Source organism: Mesoplodon densirostris, chromosome 1 (assembly GCF_025265405.1).
Source record: "Mesoplodon densirostris isolate mMesDen1 chromosome 1, mMesDen1 primary haplotype, whole genome shotgun sequence".
NCBI classification, from domain to species: domain Eukaryota; kingdom Metazoa; phylum Chordata; class Mammalia; order Artiodactyla; family Ziphiidae; genus Mesoplodon; species Mesoplodon densirostris.
Genome location: NC_082661.1, coordinates 236,067,330 through 236,087,777, shown reverse-complemented (window position 1 = coordinate 236,087,777; position 20,448 = coordinate 236,067,330). Strand labels below are relative to the sequence as shown.

Below are 20,448 nucleotides of genomic sequence, written 5' to 3'. Positions count from 1 at the left end.
TATGGGAGGGACTGGTGGTGGATAGAGCTGGGTGTTGCTCTGGTGGGCAGAGCTCAGTAAAACTAATCCGTTTGTCTGCTTATGGGTGGGGCTAGCTTTCCTCCTTGTTGGTAGTTTGGCTTGAGGTGACCCAACACTGGTGCCTGCCTGGCTCTTTGGTGGGGCTAATGGCGGACTCTGGGAGGGCTCACGCCAAGGAGTACCTCCCAGAATTTCTGCTGCCAGGGTCATTGTCCTCATGGTAAGCCACAGCCACCCCCCGCCTCTGCAGGAGACCCTCCAACACTAGCAGGTAGGTCTGCTTCTGTCTCCTATGGGGTCACTGCTCCTTTCCTTGGGTCCCGATGTGCACAGTACTTTGCGTGTGCCATCCAAGAGTGGAGTCTGTTTCCCCCAGTCCTGTCGAAGTCCTGCAATCAAATCCCGCTAGCCTTCAAAGTCTGACTCTCTAGGAATTCCTCCTCCCATTGCCGGACCCCCAGGTTGGGAAGCCTGACGTGGGGCTCAGAACCTTCACTCCAGTGGGTGGACTTCTGTGGTATGTGTTCTCCAGTTTGTGAGTCACCCAGCCAGCCATTATGGGATTTGATTATATTGTGACTGTGCCCCTCCTACCATCTCACTGTGGCTTCTCCTTTGTCTTTGGATGTGGGGTATCTTTTTTGGTGCGTTCAAATGTCTTCCTGTCAATGCTTGTTCAGCAGTTAGTTGTCATTCCGATGCTCTTGCAAGAGGGAGTGAGCGCACATCCTTCTACTCCGCCATCTTGAACCAGTCTCTCTTTTCGAATTATAGTTTTATCTGGGTGTATGCTCAGGAGTGGGATTGCTGGATCATATGGCAAGTCTACTTTTAATTTTTTGAGGAGGCTTCGTACTGTTTTCCATAATGGCACCAGTTTCCATTCTGTGTGGGGTATCTTTATAAGGCTTATTTTGGTATATTAAATGTTTATATCCTACCCTTCTTGAGAACTTGTTTTGTCGAGGGGGTGGAACAAGAGAATTAACTGTCTGCCTGGTTCTGCTTTTTTCTTCTCCCTCTTAGAGAAACTAACTTAAAAGAGAGGGTGAGTCAGGAACTGAGCATAAACCTGGAATAAACAGCAGAGAGTACGTGGATGCTGCTTTTGCCCATATCCACAAGGACGTAAGAAAGAGAAGAAAAAGGAAAGAAAAACACAATCTTGATGCTCTTTCTGGTAATTACACAACATGGAAACATCAGAGAGTTAGAAAAATGCTTTCTTGGGACTTAGGATGGATTTAAAACAGAACAAGTCATTGTTTTTGTGTTAGGACACCAATCTCATACAGATCACCTATATTCATATCTAACAGCTTCATCCGAAAGACAGTATAGTTGATTCATGTAGTATCTTCCAGATTCTACACACAGGGCAGCCTTAATCTTAGCCCCTGAGCTGTTTAACTTTTAAGCTTGGATCCTAATAAGGGTTCGCCTTGCTTGCTTCAGTACCAAGAAATGCAGTGGAACAGCTTCCATACAAGGGCAGGAAGGCTTCTAGGAGGGGTGGGGGAGGGGCGCCACTTCAGCACAGTGTTATGTAACCACAAGGGGGGTGCTGCAAAGGGAAAAGCTCCCTCTGCCTTGCTTCAAAGTATTGAATTCTAAAAATGTCTCAGAGACACCTAACAAGCACATTTGAGTTGCTGGAGTTAGAAGCTCAAATATAATTAGACCCAGAAAATCAATTCAATCTGATGGGCTTACATGGCTGCTATTTTCAATAACTTCAGATACTTGGTGTCCCCAAGAAACAGTTGTAAAAATGTATGTACAGTATGGTTTCAGCAGGAGAAATGTCAATTCCTTTTTCATTGACAATGAGTTATGCATGTTGATCTACCAACAGTCCCCCAAACAAGTTGCATTCCAATAGGTCCTTTCTAAGTCAGTCGTTAGGCTGGAACATAGTTTCCCATGGAAACAATTTTAGATGTGGTGGTTCAGATGGCCAGATATGGCCAAAGAAGTCCATTAACCTAATTTTACTAAAGACCCTGACCACCATGGATGACAATGCTTTTCTATAAGAAAATGTTTCCTAACCTCTGAGCTGGCTTTCCAGTAACTCATCTTCCCCTGTCCTGGCAGGAGTGGAGGAGGCCTGAGTGCAGAGGCTGGCTGGGGGTGAGGGTGATGCAGGGAAGTGTAGGCCACTCCACGGCAAGACCAAGGGCTCCAAGGTGAGAGTGAGGTCTGGTGGCACCCAGGCCCTGGAAGGCAGTGCACCTGCGCAAGTAACCACCATCACTGTATTTGCAGTATTCTATTTTCTCCTGACAAGAACTTCCTAAATGTTCAGAATGACATGACTATCTTCTGCTAAGCCTACACTCTGTGCTAGAGCACAGTGTTAATTGCTGTATCTACATCATTTCACTTAATTCAAACAAACTCCAGATCTTTGAGGCCAGTTGTTTTATCTAGATTCAAGAAACAGGGCAGGGGGGAGGAGGGGCAATATAGGGGTCTGGGAGTGGGAGGTACAAACTACTGGGGGTGAGACAGGCTGAAGCCTATTGTACAACACAGGGAATAGAGCCGATACTCTGTAATAACTGTAAATGGCATGTATAAAAATTGTATAAAAATTAAAAAAAAAAAGAAACAGGGCAGGAAGGCGTAGGGATATTAAGTAACTTGCCTAAATTCACAGTGAGAGCCAGCACTTGAACTCAAGCTTGTTTGATCCAGATCCATACTGTTCTCCAGGGACTTAGGAAACACTTCCAACAGTCTATTGTTTACTTTCACTCAATGGTTTTCATTAAGACAAAATTATCCCGCTCAGCGAATGGATTGGATTAATTGATTCAAGAAATATTAAGTGCTTTATTTATATGTGGATGATGCAAGGAGGTATAAGCTGGGAATCTAGTGGATACAAAACATCCACACATGAACATTATTTAGGTAACATTACAAATGACCAGTGCCACATGAGTAGACATACCTTAACTTGTTATATAGAGCAATGGCTTATGGGAGGTTACTGTGAGCTGGTGTTAAAAGAGAAGGCCTCATGAAGGACGCTGGACTTGAGCTGCTTCTTGAAGAAACAGGGTTTAGATAGAGGACATGCCTGATGAAGGGCTCAGATGAGCAAAACTTGCATGCTAATGATCCTTCGATTAAGAGATGAGACTAGCTTAATTTGTATCATGTTGCAGAGAAGTGTAAAATAAAATTGAAAAGTTGGGCCCAGATGGGCAGAGACCTCTAGGATTTCTTTGTTGTAATTCAACTTTTTGAACAAGCAATATAGAGTTAAAAATAAAATTTATAAAAAGGAACAGAGGAAAAATCCCTCCCTTTCACATAGATAATCATTATTAAGTTTCCGGTGCAGCCTTTCAGGTTTTCGTGTGTGTGTGTAGACACAAGCAATTATATGTGTTATTTTCCCCCTTTATTAAAAGGTAGCAATATGGGGGCTTCCCTGGTGGCGCAGTGGTTGAGAGTCTGCCTGCCAATGCAGGGGACACGAGTTCGAGCCCTGGTCTGGGAAGATCCCACATACCGCGGAGCAACTAGGCCCGTGAGCCACAACTACTGAGCCTGCGCATCTGGAGCCTGTGCTCTGCAACGAGAGGCCCACGCACTGCGATGAAGAGTGGCCCCCGCTCGCTGCAACTAGAGAAAGCCCTCGCACAGAAGTGAAGACCCAACACAGCCAAAAATAAATAAATAAATTTATTTAAAAAAAAAAAGTAGCAATATGGTCTGTAGAAATTTTGGATAGCAATAATTTACTTTTGTATATATTTTTCTTACTATTTAAAATGATTATGTTTAATTATTAAAATATAATAGTGTTTCCCACTGTGGATTTATTAAACAGATATCAATAACTGGGAGCCAGAATAGGAACAGTCATTTCCAGAGGTGGACCCACCCAGGGTCAATTTTATATCTATGGAACTACATGCTAGGAAGTGTGGGTGTAGGCTGGTGTGGCAGTGCTCCTCTTCCACATCACCCTAACACCTGTACACTCCTCACCTTGGCTTTCTTTAGTTTTATAATTCCCTGCTTGTGTGTCTGCCTCATTCACTTAACTGGAATCCTTTGAGGCAAGGACTATAGAACTCATTTATCTTCGTATCATCAACATCTAATATAATGCCTGGCAAATATGAGATTATTAAATGAATGTTCAAATGATTTCATAAATGGAGAAAAAGAGACTGTGAGTAACCTTCAAAAATGACTTAATTTATCTGAACCCTAGGATATTAGAATATTAGGAGAAGAAATGGTATTTTATCCTATCTGGTAATGTGGCCTGATGCAACACTGTGGAGGTGTGTTAAGAAAGATCAGACAGTAGAGAGGAAGAGTGAAGATACTGGGGGAGGGAAAGAGGAGAAAAAATGAAGCAAAGCAAGTTCTTGGAGCAACCAGGAGGGAGCTGGGTCTCGGCAACAGTGGAGATGTTAGTCTAAGCAGAAGTATGGGTGTGAAAATAATTGGAGGTAGGGGGTTAGGGAGTTGAGATTATGCTTGAAGACCTCATATTAAAAAAAAAATTTTTTTTTTTAATAAATAGAGAAAATTGAGGAAAGTAGAGTTGAATAGAGAGGCCTGGGTGGCAAATGTTTGAAATAGTTTTAGGGACTGAGAGGAAAAGCTGATTGAAAGTAACAGCTGCTTTATAGCCTTTCTGGAATAAGGCCAGTTATAGCTTTAAGTAAAAGCGTTGATAAGCAATGCTGAAAGTCTATTTGAGGGAGGAGATTATGAAGTTGCAATTCTTTTGTGCCAAATAAAATGTGAGGTGCCCTGGCCCTACAGAGATGAAAAATCAACATGCCCTCAAGTAGCTTTTATCTAGTAGGGAGAAGAGTATCTTCAAAATATATTTAGTTCCAACACTACCACCTTACTCTTTAAATAGTTTTATTATAACATAGTTAATATTGCCATATAATATGGCTGTCACTGCTCCTAAATATTGTCTATATATGAAAAAAGTTAAGCAACCTCTTAGATACTTTCAGTTATGGTTATACAAAATAATTTTCATATCCAGGTACTTTAATCCCTCAAGCTGTGCTATGTCAAATGTTGACACCGTGCTAAAAAGAAGTTATCTTTCTAGGTGCATTAAGGAAATCGTTGTCATTAAAAGTATATTTTTATCTGTTAAAAACAGACAAACAGGCCATTTCAGTCCCTGTAAATACAAACTGATTTTATTAGGGTCCTTAAAGGCAAAATATTTGTTCCAGTTGACCTCAGAATCAAACCAAATCTGCTCGGATGGAAACTTGCTAATAAGCAAGTTAAATTCAGTCAGGTGTGGGTCCCTAGAGCTCACATAACACAGGAAATACATGTAAGCAAGAAGTACGTTTACTTTAACATGGTAACAACCACAACTGGAAAGAAAAAAATTACACATCTGTTCAATTTAAATGTGTAAAAAGTTCCCATAGTTACTTTTCAAAATGTTATGAGAAACATGATGCCTTCCAAGCTCCGGCTTGCAAAATAACTTGCCCTTTCTGCATCAAATCCAGTCTCCAAACTGGTAAGGTACATTTTAGAGAGGTTTTTCAGAAAGCATTTGGGATTTCACTTCTAAAAGCTAACCTGAAGACACCTGAGCATTAATTACAACTTTTCTTTTTCATTAATAAATTTCAGCTAAAAGGCAGTAATTTTTACAAATCTGTTTTTGATAAAAAGTTCCCAGATAAGTTTTTACAAATCTTTTTATAATTCATTTCTGAAAACCCATGGAATCCATTTCTGAAAACCCATGGAAAAAGCAATTTAAAAAGTCCTCAAAGCTATTACGATTCCACTTCTTTTCTATAAAATCCAGCTCTATCTCATATTCCTTATATTCTTTTTAGAGGATCAGTTCTTCACGAATAGGGACTCTTTTCTTTTTTCTTTTGTCAAGGAATTCATCTTCGAAACTCCCATAAATGTGCAAACAGATACTTGGAAATGTTCTTTAGAGGCCAGGTAGTCCCAGTGTTATCAATACATAAATTGTTTCAGAGCAAATGAAAGAAAACTTGCAAATCTTTTTTAAGAAGTTATAAAGCAGAAACTAACATACCATTGTAAAGCAATTATACTCCAATAAAGATGTTTAAAAAAAAAGCAGTTATAATATTGATACCTAAATCTGAAGAGATAGCACATAAAGAAAAAATTAGAGACCAGTATCACTTATGAATATTCATGCAAAAATTCTAAATAAACTATTAAAAATCTCTAATATCACATTAAGGAAATAATTCATCATGACCAAGTAGGTTTTATGCCAGGAATATATGGATAGTTGAGTGTTAGGAAATATATTAATGTTATTCAACTTATTAATAGATTATAAAAGAAAGATCATATGCTTATCTCCATAGATGGAGAAAACTCTGACAAATTCAACAAGCATTCCTTATACAAATCCTTGAGAAAACAGGACTAGATTAATACTTCCTTAACATTACCAATTATATATTATAAAAGGCCAGTATTTTACTTAATGCAGAATTACAAAGGCATTCCTACTAAGGTCAGAAACAAGACAGATGTTCTGTATCTCCACTACAGTTTTATTAGTGGTATTAGCCAATGCAATTAGATAAGAGAAAATAATTAGAAACATAAAAATTAGAAAAGAAGGGCTTCCCTGGTGGCGCAGTGGTTGAGAGTCCGCCTGCCGATGCAGGGGACACGGGTTCGTGCCCCAATCCCGGAAGATCCCACATGCCGCGGAGCGGCTGGGCCCGCGAGCCATGGCCGCGGAGCCTGTGTGTCCGGAGCCTGTGCTCCGCAACGGGAGAGGCCACAGCAGTGAGAGGCCCGCGTACAGCAAAAAAAAAAAAAAAAAAAAAATTAGAAAAGAAGAATTAAAACTATGTCTATTCATAGAGAATGGATTTGAGGACATGGGGAGGGGGAAGGGTAAGCTGGGACGAAGTGAGAGAATGGCATGGACATATATACACTACCAAACGTAAAATAGATAACTAGTGGGAAGCTGCTGCATAGCATAGGGAGATCAGCTTGGTGCTTTGTGACCACCTAGAGGGGTGGGATAGTGAGGGTGGGAGGGAGAAGCAAGAGAGAGGAGATATGGGGATATATGTATAGCTGATTCACTTTGTTATAAAGCAGAAACTAACACACCATTGTAAAGCAATTATACTCAAAGATGCTAAAAAATTAAATTAAATTTTAAAAAATGGAGACAGTTGATAATATCACAAAGCAAAAAAACAGTTTAAAAAAACCTAGTGACTTCAGTGTCTTAATGGTTTTTAATTTTGTTTCTTATCTCAGAAGTCTCTTTCAAGAATTATCTATTGGTTAGAGAAGATCTGAAGTTCAGTAATCCCCTTATTTTCCCTTCAGTTTTTAGTCCTGTTACATTTACAGCTAAGTTTGATATTTTTATTTTGGAATAGAAAATAAAGGGTTAATTTTCAAAGATTAAAAAAACTATGTTTATTGAAGATGATATGATCTTGGAAAACCTCAAAGAATTAATTATAAAACAAACTCAAACAAAAAAGAATTTAGCAAGATAGCAGGATATAAAGTTAATATGCAAAGCCCAATGGCCTTCAGATACATAAATAATGACCTGTTAGAAAATAAGATGGAAGAGAAAACTCCATTTAAAATGGCAACAAAAAAAGATAAAATACTTAAACACTTAAGAAATATAAAAACTTTATATGAAGAAAACTTTATAGTTTTCTGGAAAACTTAGAGTTTGCTGGAAAAACACAAGAGTGTGTTTGAGCAAATGCAAAGACATCCCTTGTCCTTGAATAGAACGTTTCATCATCAAGATATCAGGTCTAACACTGGAGCCTTCCTGGGCTCTTTGGTGAGGCTAATGGTGGAGTGTGGTAGGGATCACACCAAGGGGTACTTCCCAGAACTTCTGCTGCCAGTGTCCTTGTCCTCAGGGTGCGACACAGACACCCCCACCTCTGCAGGAAACCCTCCAACACTAGCAGATACACCAGAAATACATCTACACGTGGAACAACTCCTACAGAACACCTACTGAACGCTGGCAGAAGACCTCAGACATCCCAAAGGCAAGAAACTCCCCACGTACCTGGGTAGGGAAAAGAAAAAAGAATAAACAGAGAAAAAAGGATAGGGACAGGACCTGCACCAGTGGGAGGGAGCTGTGAAGGAGAAAAGGTTTCCACACACTAGGAAGGCCCTTCGTGGGCAGAGACTGCGGGTGGCGGAGGGGGAAAGCTTCGGAGCCGCAGAGGAGAGCACAGCCACAGGGGTGCGGAGGGCAAAGTGGAGAGATTCCCGCACAGAGGATCGGTGCCGACCGGCACTCAGCAGGCCGAGAGGCTTGTCTGCTCACCCGCCGGGGCGGGCGGGGCTGGGAGCTGAGGCTCGGGCTTCGGTCGGATCCCAGGGAGAGGACTGGGGTTGGCGGCATGAACACAGCCTGCAGGGGGTTAGTGCACCACGGCTGGCCGGGAGGGAGTCCGGGGAAAAGTAAGGACCTGCCGAAGAAGCAAGAGACTTTATCTTGCCTCTTTGTTGCCTGGTGCGTGAGGAGAGGGGATTAACAGCACCGCTTAAAGGAGCTCCAGAGACGGGCGTGAGCCGCAGCTAAAAGCACGGACCCGAGACAGGCATGGGACGCTAAGGCTGCTGCTGCCGCCACCAAGGAGCCTGTGCGCGAGCACAGGTCACTATCCACACCGTCCCTCCAGGGAGCCTGTGCAGCCCGCCACTGCCAGGGTCCCGTGATCCAGGGACAACCTCCCCGGGAAAACACACGGTGTGCCTCAGGCTGGTGCAACGACAAGCCGGCCTCTGCCACCACAGGCTCGCCCCGCACTCCGTACCCCTCCCTCACCCCGGCCTAAGTGAGCCAGAGTCCCCGAAGCAGCTGCTCCTTTAACCCCATCCTGTCTGAGCGAAGAAAAGACGCCCTCCGACAACCTACACGCAGAGGCGGGGCCAAATCCAAAGCTGAGCCCCGAGAGCTGTGAGAACAAAGAGAAAGGGAAATCTCTCCCAGCAGCCTCAGAAGCAGCGGATGAAAGCTCCACAATCAACTTGATGTACCCTGCTTCTGTGGAATACATGAATAGACAACGAATCATCCCAAATTGAGGAGGTGGACTTTGAGAGCAAGATTTACGATTTTTTCCCCTTTTCCACTTTTAGTGACTGTGTATGTGTATGCTTCTGTGTGAGATTCTGTCTGTATAGCTTTGCTTCCACCATTTGTCCTAGGGTTCTACACGTCCCTTTTTTGTTTGTTTTGTTTTGTTTTTTAAAAAATTTTTTCTCAATAATTATTTTTTATTTTAATAACTTTATTTTATTTTACCTTACTTTATTTTATTTTACTTTTTCTTCTTTCTTTCTTTTTTCCTCTCTTCCCTCCTTCCTTCCTCCCTCCCTCCCTCCTTTCTTTTCTTCCTTCCTTCCTTTTCTTTCTTTCATTCTTACTTTCTTTCTTTCTTTCTTTCCATCTTTCTTTCTACTTCTACTACTTCTTTCTTTCTACTTTTTCTCCCTTTTGTTCTGAGCCATGTGGATGAAAGGCTCTTGGTGCTGCAGCCAGGAGTCAGTGCTGTGCCTCTGAGGTGGGAGAGCCAACTTCAGGACACTGGTCCACAAGAGACCTCCCAGCTCCAAAAAATATCAAACGGCGAAAATCTCCCAGAGATCTACATCTCAACACCAGCACCCAGCTTCACTCAACGACCAGCAAGCTACAGTGCTGGACACCCTATGCCAAACAACTAGCAAGACCGGAACACAACCCCATCCTTTAGCAGAGAGGCTGCGTAAAATCATAATAAGTCCCCAGACACCACAAAACACACCACCAGACGTGGACCTGCCCACCAGAAAGACAAGATCCAGCCTCATCCACCAGAACACAGGAACTAGTCCCCTCCACCAGGAAGCCTACACAACCCACTGAACCAACCTCAGCCACTGGAGACAGACATCAAAAGCAACGGGAACTACGAACCTGCAGCCTGCAAAAAGGAGACCCCAAACACAGTAAGATAAGCAAAATGAGAAGACAGAAAACCACAAAGCAGATGAAGGAGCAAGATTAAAAACCCACCAGACCTAACAAATGAAGAGGAAATAGGCAGTCTACCTGAAAAAGAATTCAGAATAATGATAGTAAAGATGATCCAAAATCTTGGAAATAGAATAGACAAATTGCAAGAAACATTTAACAAGGACCTAGAAGAACTAAAGATGAAACAAGCAACGATGAACAACACAATAAATGAAATTAAAAATACTCTAGATGGGATCAATAGCAGAATAACTGAGGCAGAAGAACGGATAAGTGACCTGGAAGATAAAATACTGGAAATAACTACTGCAGAGCAGAATAAAGAAAAAAGAATGAAAAGAACTGAGGACAGTCTCAGAGACCTCTGGGACAACATTAAATGCACCAACATTCAAATTATAGGGGTTCCAGAAGAAGAAGACAAAAAGAAAGGGACTGAGAAAATATTTGAAGAGATTATAGTTGAAAACTTCCCTAATATGGGAAAGGAAATAGTTAATCAAGTCCAGGAAGCACAGAGAGTCCCATACAGGATAAATCCAAGGAGAAATACACCAAGACACATAGTAATCAAACTGTCAAAAATTAAATACAAAGAAAACATATTAAAAGCAGCAAGGGAAAAACAACAAATAACACACAAGGGAATCCCCATAAGGTTAACAGCTGATCTTTCAGCAGAAACTCTGCAAGCCAGAAGGGACTGGCAGAACATATTTAAAGTGATGAAGGAGAAAAACTTGCAACCAAGATTACTCTACCCACCAAGGATCTCATTCAGATTTGATGGAGAAATTAAAACGTTTACAGACAAGCAAAAGCTGAGAGAGTTCAGCACCACCAAACCAGCTTTACAACAAATGCTAAAGGAACTTCTCTAGGCAAGAAACACAAGAGAAGGAAAAGACCTACAATAACGAACCCAAAACAATTAAGAAAATGGGAATAGGAACATACATATTGATAATTACCTTAAATGTAAATGGACTAAATGCTCCCATGAAAAGACACAGATTGGCTGAATGGATGCAAAAACAAGACCCATATATATGCTGTCTACAAGAGACCCATGTCAGACCTAGAGACACATACAGACTGAAAGTAAGGGGATGGAAAAAGATATTCCATGCAAATGGAAATCAAAAGAAAGCTGGAGTAGCAATTCTCATATCAGACAAAATACACTATAAAATAAAGACTATTAGAAGAGACAAACAAGGACACTACATAATGATCAAGGGATCGACCGAAGAAGAAGATATAACAGTTGTAAATATTTATGCACCCAACATAGGAGCACCTCAATACATAAGGTAAATACTAACAGCCATAAAAGGGGAAATCGACAATAACACATTCATAGTAGGGGAATTTAACACCCCACTTTCACCAATGGACAGATCATCCAAAATGAAAATAAATAAGGAAACACAAGCTTTAAATGATACATTAAACAAGATGGACTTAATTTATATTTATAGGACAGTCCATCCAAAAACAACAGAATACACATTTTTCTCAAGTGCTCATGGAACATTCTCCAGGATAGATCATATCTTGGGTCACAAATCAAGCCTTGGTAAATTTAAGAAAATTGAAATTGTATCAAGTATGTTTTCGGACCACAACGCTATGAGACAAGATATCAATTACAGGAAAAGATCAGTAAAAAATACAAAAATACATGGAGGCTAAACAATACACTACTTAATAAAGAAGTGATCACTGAAGAAATCAAAGAGGAAATAAAAAAATACCTAGAAACAAATGACAATGGAGACACGACGACCCAAACCTATGGGATGCAGCAAAAGCAGTTCTAAGAGGGAAGTTTACAGCAATACAATCCCACCTTAAGAAACAGGAAACATCTCGAATAAACAACCTAACCTTGCACCCAAAGCAATTAGAGAAAGAAGAACAAAAAAACCCCAAAGTTAGCAGAAGGAAAGAAATCATAAAAATCAGATCAGAAATAAATGAAAAAGAAATGAAAGAAACAATAGCAAAGATCAATAAAACTAAAAGCTGGTTCTTTGAGAAGATAAACAAAATTGATAAACCATTAGCCAGACTCATCAAGAAAAAAGGGAGAAGACTCAAATCAGTAGAATTAGAAAAGAAAAAGGAGAAGTAATAACTGACACTGCAGAAATACAAAAGATCATGAGAGATTACTACAAGCAACTCTATGCCAATAAATTGGACAACCTGGAAGAAATGGACAAATTCTTAGAAATGCACAACCTGCCAAAACTGAATCAGGAAGAAATAGAAAGTATGAACAGACCAATCACAAGCACTGAAATTGAAACTGTGATTAAAAATCTTCCAACAAACAAAAGCCCAGGACCAGATGGCTTCACAGGCGAATTCTATCAAACATTTAGACAAGAGCTAACACCTTTCCTTCTCAAACTCTTCCAAAATATAGCAGAGAGAGGAACACTCCCAAACTCATTCTACGAGGCCACCATCACCTTCATACCAAAACCAGACAAGGATGCCACAAAGAAAGAAAACTACAGGCCAATATCACTGATGAACATAGATGCAAAAATCCTCAACAAAATACTAGCAAACAGAATCCAACAGCACATTAAAAGGATTATACACCATGATCAAGTGGGGTTTATTCCAGGAATGCAAGGATTCTTCAATATATGCAAATCAATCAATGTGATACACCATATTAACAAATTGAAGGAGAAAAACCATATGGTCATCTCAATAGGTGGAGAGAAAGCTTTCAACAAAATTCAACACCCATTTAGGATAAAAACCCTCCAGAAAGTAGGCATAGAGGGAACTTTCCTCAACATAATAAAGGCCATATATGACAAACCCACAGCCAACATCGTCCTCAGTGGTGAAAAACTGAAACTATTTCCACTAAGATCAGGAACAAGACAAGGTTGACCACTCTCACCACTCTTATTCAACATAGTTTTGGAAGTTTTAGCCACAGTAATCAGAGAAGAAAAAGGAAATAAAAGGAATCCAAATTGGAAAAGAAGAAGTAAAGCTGTCACTGTTTGCAGATGACATGATACTATACATAGAGAATCCTAAAGATGCTACCAGAAAACTACTAGAGCTAATCAATGAATTTGGTAAAGTAGCAGGATACAAAATTAATGCACAGAAATCTCTGGCATTCCTATACACTAATGATGAAAAATCTGAAAGTGAAATCAAGAAAACACTCCCATTTACCACTGCAATAGAAAGAATAAAATATCTAGGAATAAACCTACCTAAGGAGACAAAGGACCTGTATGCAGAAAATTATGGCACTGATGAAATAAATTAAAGATGATACAAATAGATGGAGAGGTATACCATGTTCTTGGATTGGAAGAATCAACATTGTGAAAAGGACTCTACTACCCAAAGCAATCTGCAGATTCAATGCAATCCCTATCAATCTACCACTGGCATTTTTCACAGAACTAGAACAAAAAATTTCACAATTTGTATGGAAACACAAAAGACCCCGAATAGACAAAGTAATCTTGAGAATGAAAAAAGGAGCTGGAGGAATCAGGCTCCCTGACTTCAGACTATACTACAAAGCTAGAGAAATCAAGACAGTATGGTACTGGCACAAAAACAGAAATATAGATCAATGGAACAGGATAGAAAGCCCAGAGATAAACCCACACACACATATGGTCAACTTATTTTTGATAAAGGAGGCAGGAATGTGCAGTGGTGAAAGGACAGCCTCTTCAATAAGTGGTTCTGGGAAAACTGGACAGGTACATGTAAAAGTATGAGATTAGATCACTCCCTAACATCATACACAATAATAAGCTCAAAATGTAGTAAAGACCTAAATGTAAGGCCAGAAATTATCAAACTCTTAGAGGAAAACATAGGCAGAACACTCTATGACATAAATCACAGCAAGATCCTTTTTGACCCACCTCCTAGAGAAATGGAAATAAAAACAAAAATAAACGAATGGGACCTAATGAAACTTCAAAGCTTTTGCACAGCAAAGGAAAACATAAACAAGACCAAAAGACCACCCTCAGAATGGGAGAAAATATTTGCAAATGAAGCAACTGACAAAGGACTAATCTCCAAAATTTACAAGCAGCGCATGCAGCTCAATAACAAAAAAACAAACAACCCAATCCAAAAATGGGCAGACAACCTAAATAGACATTTCTCCAAAGAAGATATACAGACTGCCAACAAACACATGAAAGAATGCTCAACATCATTAATCATTAGAGAAATGCAAATCAAAACTACAATGAGATATCATCTCACAACAGTCAGAATGGCCATCATCAAAAAATCTAGAAAAAATAAATGCTGGAGAGGGTCTGGAGAAAAGGGAACACTCTTGCACTGCTGGTGGGAATGTGAATTGGTACAGCCACTATGGAGAACAGTATGGAGGTTCTGTAAAAAACTACAAATAAAACTACCATATGACCCAGCAATCCCACTACTTGGCATATACCCTGAGAAAACCATAATTCAAAGAGTCATGTACCAAAATGTTCATTGTAGCTCCATTTACAATAGCCAGGAGATGGAAACAACCTAAGTGTCCATCATCGGATGAATGGATAAAGAAGATGTGGCACATATATACAATGGAATATTACTTAGCCATAAAAAGAAACGAAATTGAGCTATTTGTAATGAGGTGGATAGACCTAGAGTCTGTCATACAGAGTGAAGTAAGTCAGAAAGAGAAAGACAAATACCATATGCTAACACATATATATGGAATTAAGAAAAAAAATGTCATGAAAAGTCTAAGGGTAAGACAGGAATAAAGACACAGACCTACTAGAGAATGGACTTGAGGATATGGCGAGGGGGAATGATAAGTTGTGACAAAGCGAGAGAGAGGCATGGACATATATACACTACCAAACGTAAGGTAGATAGCTAGTGGGAAGCAGCCGCATAGCACAGGGAGATCAGCTCGGTGCTTTGTGACCGCCTGGAGGGGTGGGATAGGGAGGGTGGGAGGGAGGGAGACGCAAGAAGGAAGAGATATGGGAACATATGTATAACTGATTCACTTTGTTATAAAGCAGAAACTAACACACCACTGTAAAGCAATTATACTCCAATAAAGATGTTAAAAAAAGATATCAGGTCTATATTAATTAAAAATTTTAATACAGTCTCAATAAAAAAAAAATCACCTGGATTTTTTTTCTGGAATTTGAAAAGTTGAAACTAAAGTGTGATCTCAAGTCAGTTGTCAACTTGGAGCAAAACTGTGACTTAAGGAAGAAAGCTGTATTTGGCATTCCTCTCAGAAATGAACTCGCCACCACTGAGCCAGTCCTATTCACCTCTAGCAGATTTGCTGCCATGTGGGTTGCTAAATTAGCCAGTTTCTAATGAAGCTGGAAATCTCAATTTGCATGTGGCCTTTTACACGTGAATATGTTGACAACTAATTTAAATTAAAAATAAAACACAGGTTAGGCAAAATAAAATATACCACACAGGTCATATCTAGACCACAGGCGGTCAGTTTTTGATGTTTTTAGAAGTTGGCAAACTTTTCTGTAAAGCGTCAGATGGTAAATATTTCAGGCTTTGTAGGCTACATACAGCCTCTGTCGCATACTCCTATTCTTACATCATTAAAAAAGTGTACAAAAGGCATTCTTAGCTCAAAGGCTGTAAAAAAACAGGCCTTGGATTTGGCGCTCAGGGTGGTAGTTTGCCATTCTTGGTCAATAGAAATCATTAGCCTTGAGATTCAATGAATACTTTCAAAGATAGCCATATTACCTGAAATCTCTCACAAATAATTTTTAAAAAGTCAAGCTGGGATAAACATAATATAAATTCACTGCAGTGGCCATCTCATAATGCAGTACATTTCCCTCCCGATATTCAGGAAGCACATCCTGAAAGGGAGTTTATGTATAATTTTAAGATACGTTCCCCCCCCTTCTGTCACATCGTAACTGCTCTTACAAATGATGCCATATTAGCTGGAAAATGCTTTCTATTTTACTCCAATCATGTTCTCAAAAAAAAACCCCATTATTATCGGGTTTACAATTTAGATCTTTCTGCTCAGGAATTATTAGGGTGGTTCTTGCTTCTTGGCTGTCAGCTGTACACATTTCCTTTTCTAATCCCTTAGAATCATGTTTGATAAAGGTTAGGATAATAGCACCTATTTCTGAGACAGACCAAGAACTTTATAATCCTATTAGACTAATGATGCGGCAAACATCAGAGGAAAAGTCACATCCAATTCATCCTTATGGATTGCTTTGGTCCTGGCCCAACCTCAGAAGTGACATTTCAGTGATGTGACCTGGCCCTGATTAATTGTGAAACTTACTAGGAAACTGTAAGATCTTTTCTAGAATCCTTTAAAAATAAGACAGGTAGTGAGATTTTTAAAATAACTACATGTGAAGAAGATTGATAAGATGGAAATCAGCTCTCAAATACCTTTTAAACTTCACAATTCATTGAAATGATACTGGGAGTATCAATTATAACATTTACTGAATCAAATTTGATCCTGGATCACTAGTAATTTGACTCTAGGTCTACCTAAGTTGTCCTCAGTCTTCAGATCAATTACAAAACCAACCCAGGACTAAGGATTACCTAGAGTTTGGCTGGACCAATGCCCCTGGGCTTCTTAATCAGTATCTCTAATTACAGGGAAGAGCAAGCTCAAAAGCAGCTCTTCGGGTTTCCCTGGTGGTGCAGTGGTTGAGAGTCCGCCTGCCGATGCAGGGGACACGGGTTCGTGCCCTGGTCCGGGAAGATCCCACATGCCGTGGGGCGGCTGGGCCCATGAGCCATGGCAGCTGGGCCTGTGCGTCCGGAGTCTGTGCTCCGCAACGGGAGAGGCCACAACAGTGAGAGGCCTGCGTACCGCAAAAAAAAAAAAAAAAAAAAAGCATCTCTTCAAGATGAACAGTTGATGTGCTGGAATAGGCAAAAGCCAACTTAGTAGTGAGCCAGCTGTTAACATCACTAAGATTAAATCCCATAAACTATGATGAACTACATTACATTAAAAACAATGGTACTAAAACTAAGAACTCATCACTCCCTAATTATTTTACATTTTACCATTATCTGTGCTCTTGAGATGTACATCTATTGTATATGCATGGTAGAAATACTATACAACAGTGTGCTACTGAGCATCTTTCCCCAACCCTGCGCTGTCATCATGTTGGTAATCTGAAATTGGCTATGCTGAGAGTATTTATAGCACACAGATAGGCAAATACTATAAACCAGGCCCCAGTCCACTTTCCAAAGAGTCAGTTTAGTTAAACATCCACCAGCACATTTCTGGCTTAGGAGGATACCACAACCTCTGGTTAGCTCATGAACAGACTCCATCTCTATCATTCTTGTGCTAGACCCATAAAATATTCAAAAAAAATTTTTGAAGTTGTCTAAATATTTATGAAATAGAATCTTTTAGGGATCATTAGAAATGGATTTCTTTTTGAACATACATACCTTCTCTCTGAACAAGGAAGCATCTTTTAATTTTTAAAATAAAAAAAATTTTTTGGCCACACTGAGTGGCTTGTGGGATTTTTAAAAATTAATTAATTTTATTTATTCATTTTTTGGGGGCTGTGTTGGGTTTTCGTTGCTGTGTGCGGGCTTTCTCTAGTTGAGGCGAGCAAGGTCTACTCTTCGTTGCAGTGTGCAGGCTTCTCACTGCGGTGGCTTCTCTTGTTGCGGAGCACAGGCTCTAGGCGCACAGGCTTCAGTAGTTCTGGCATGCAAGCTCAGTAGCTGTGGCTCGTGGGCTCTAGAGTGCAGGCTCAGCAGTTGTGACACACGGGCTTAGTTGCCCAGCGGCATGTGGGATCTTCCCGGACCAGGGCTCAAATCCGTGTCCCCTGCATTGGCACGTGGATTCTTAACCACTGCGCCACCAGGGAAGCCCTAGCTTGTGGAATCTTAGTTCCCAGACCAGGGATCAAACCTGGGCCCCTGGCAGTGAGAGCGCGGAGTCCTAACCACTGGACTGACAGGGAATTCCCAGAAGCACCTTTTCTAATAAATAGCAAACTGGGTCTGAGAAATTATGGAATTCCCATTAGTGTATTAGGGAAAGGCTTATGATGGGTTATTTTTATTTTTTGTCCTTTGTCTCTTACCTCAAATACTTTCTCCTGTGAGAAGAACTATTGCCCGAAGGCAACATAAACTGGCCTTGAGAACAAAGTTGGACCAATAAGCTCCCACCCACATCCAGGAAGTGATTAAGTAGGTCTGGGGCAAGTCCATGCAATACAAAGACCAGATTCACTAACAAACGGCATGAATACCATCTGGGTCATTTCAGACATACGGAGTACCTCGTTCAAGTTACTCAAAAGAATATCAGAATTGGACAGTGTGAAAAAAAATTAAGGCATGTATGTAACGGGCATTACACACATTAGTTTTTTGGTTTTTTAAAGGCATTTCTTTTTTTTTTAATTAATTTTATTTATTTATTTTTGGCTGTGTTGGGTCTTCGTTGCTGTCACAGGCTTTCTCTAGTTGTGGCGAGCAGGGGCTACTCTTCCTTGTGGTGCACAGGCTTCTCATTGTGGTGGCTTCTCTTGCTGCGAAGCACAGCTCTAGGCATGCAGGCTTCAGTAGTTGCAGCAGGCGGGTTCAGCAGTTGTGGCTCACAGGCTCAGTAGTTGTGGCACGTGGGCTTAGTTGATCCGTGGCATGTGGGATCTTCCCAGACCAGGGATCGAACCCGTGTCCCCTGCATTGGCAGGCGGATTCTTAACCACTGCACCACCAGGGAAGCCCCCACACATTAGTTTTGATTTTTCTTTTCTTTAAGCTTGTCTTGGAGTGCCTGCAAATACTCTAAATGCCTAAGCTGAACTGGAAAAAGATATATACACAGGGGATACATTATTATTATTTTTTTAACATAATGTTTTCGTTAGTATCTAGGCCATTTCATTCATTCTTCTTCACGGTGCTCAACCGACCTACGTCTTTTAGTTATTTTCCCTGAAGGAAATGAGAATGCCATCTCTCTTTGGTGAAGTCCAGAAAAAGCTCAGGTTTTTTTTCGGTACGCGGGCCTCTCACTGCTGTGGCCTCTCCCGCTGCGGAGCACAGGATCCTGACGCGCAGGCTCAGCGGCCATGGCTCATGAGCCCAGCCGCTCCGCGGCATGTGAGATCCTCCCGGACCGGGGCACGAACCCTGCATTGGCAGGCGGACTCTCAACCACTGCGCCACCAGGGAAGCCCAAGGGCATACATTATTTTTAACCTCCTCTTTTTTAGGTAGTTGAAAAAAAAATCCCTGAACTCTTGCTGGTTATGTGATCTATACTAACACCACTATATCATCTTATAAAAAGTGCATAAATCAGGACAAAGGGCCACGTGCTTGTTCTTTACAGTAGAAAGGCATCAAACAGTCAAAAGAAAGTAGTTTTCATGTCTGAGGAATTACTACCTAACTCTAAGTTTGAGGAACACCAACTTTCTTTATTTTTTCCTGTGGGAAATTTGCAAATATGATGCTATACACTGAAAATCAATCACTCACATTTTCCACTAAATACTGAGAAATAGTAAAGCAGCCATTAGAGTTTTTAAGGTTATTTCCAAGCATGTATGTATGGGTGTATAGGTATAATACAGCCTTCAAAAGTACCCTTAGTTCTTAATATTTAATATTTGAGAGAAACTAAAAAATGTTATCATGATGGCTTTAATCTATAAAAAATTATTGGTAAAACTAACAGGTGGACGACTTTACTTGCATTCTCCTACTCTAATGAGCACTGAGGGAACATGGCTATTATTCTGCTTTTGACTGATCAAAAAGAGTGCAAAACATCTACACTTTATACTTTATTTAAAATTAATAAAACAAACACAGTTATAGGTAAATGACAACTCAGTACATTTAGCTGTATAATATAAAAATTTACATATTCACAAGCACATAGCTCCTTCACTGACACCAAACATTTTAGTCTACGTAGTCAAAGTCTTCTGGAATTCCAAAATTTTTATCAATTTTATTTTCTTCGAACCCAAATTTTCTTTTGGCCCAAGATTTTATTGCAAATATGTTATCTATAAAGAAAATTGAGAAATATTTTTAAGAATTGAAAACATAATCACAAAACATTTCAAATGTAATTACATTCAGTTTTTTTTTTACTTCTATTACTTTTAGAAGTATCAAAATAAGGAGTTTTCTGTATCTTCAAGAGTAGCAGCAATTAACTTCAGAAGAAAGAAAAGATTTAATGATTATTTTGAATAAACAGATTTCATATTAAAAAATTCAGTAAATTAGTTGCCACTAAAGAATACCTGACTTAAAGAATAATCCAAAGCTAGGGA

General features: G+C 40.1%; 1 protein-coding gene across 4 annotated transcripts in view; it reads right to left on the bottom strand.

The window, feature by feature from the left end:
• Nucleotides 1-20,448, bottom strand: part of MND1 (meiotic nuclear divisions 1) — a 119,033-nt gene that overhangs the window by 27,491 nt on the left and 71,094 nt on the right. The window contains exon 8 of one of the 4 annotated variants that reach the window (XM_060095292.1): nt 19,935-20,175. The exons of the other annotated variants lie outside the window; for them this stretch is intronic. Within the exon in view, the coding sequence (XP_059951275.1) occupies nt 20,069-20,175 (107 nt within the window). The 3' untranslated portion in view covers nt 19,935-20,068. Of the gene's footprint in view, nt 1-19,934; nt 20,176-20,448 lie in introns of those variants that run through there. 4 annotated transcript variants of the gene reach the window in all.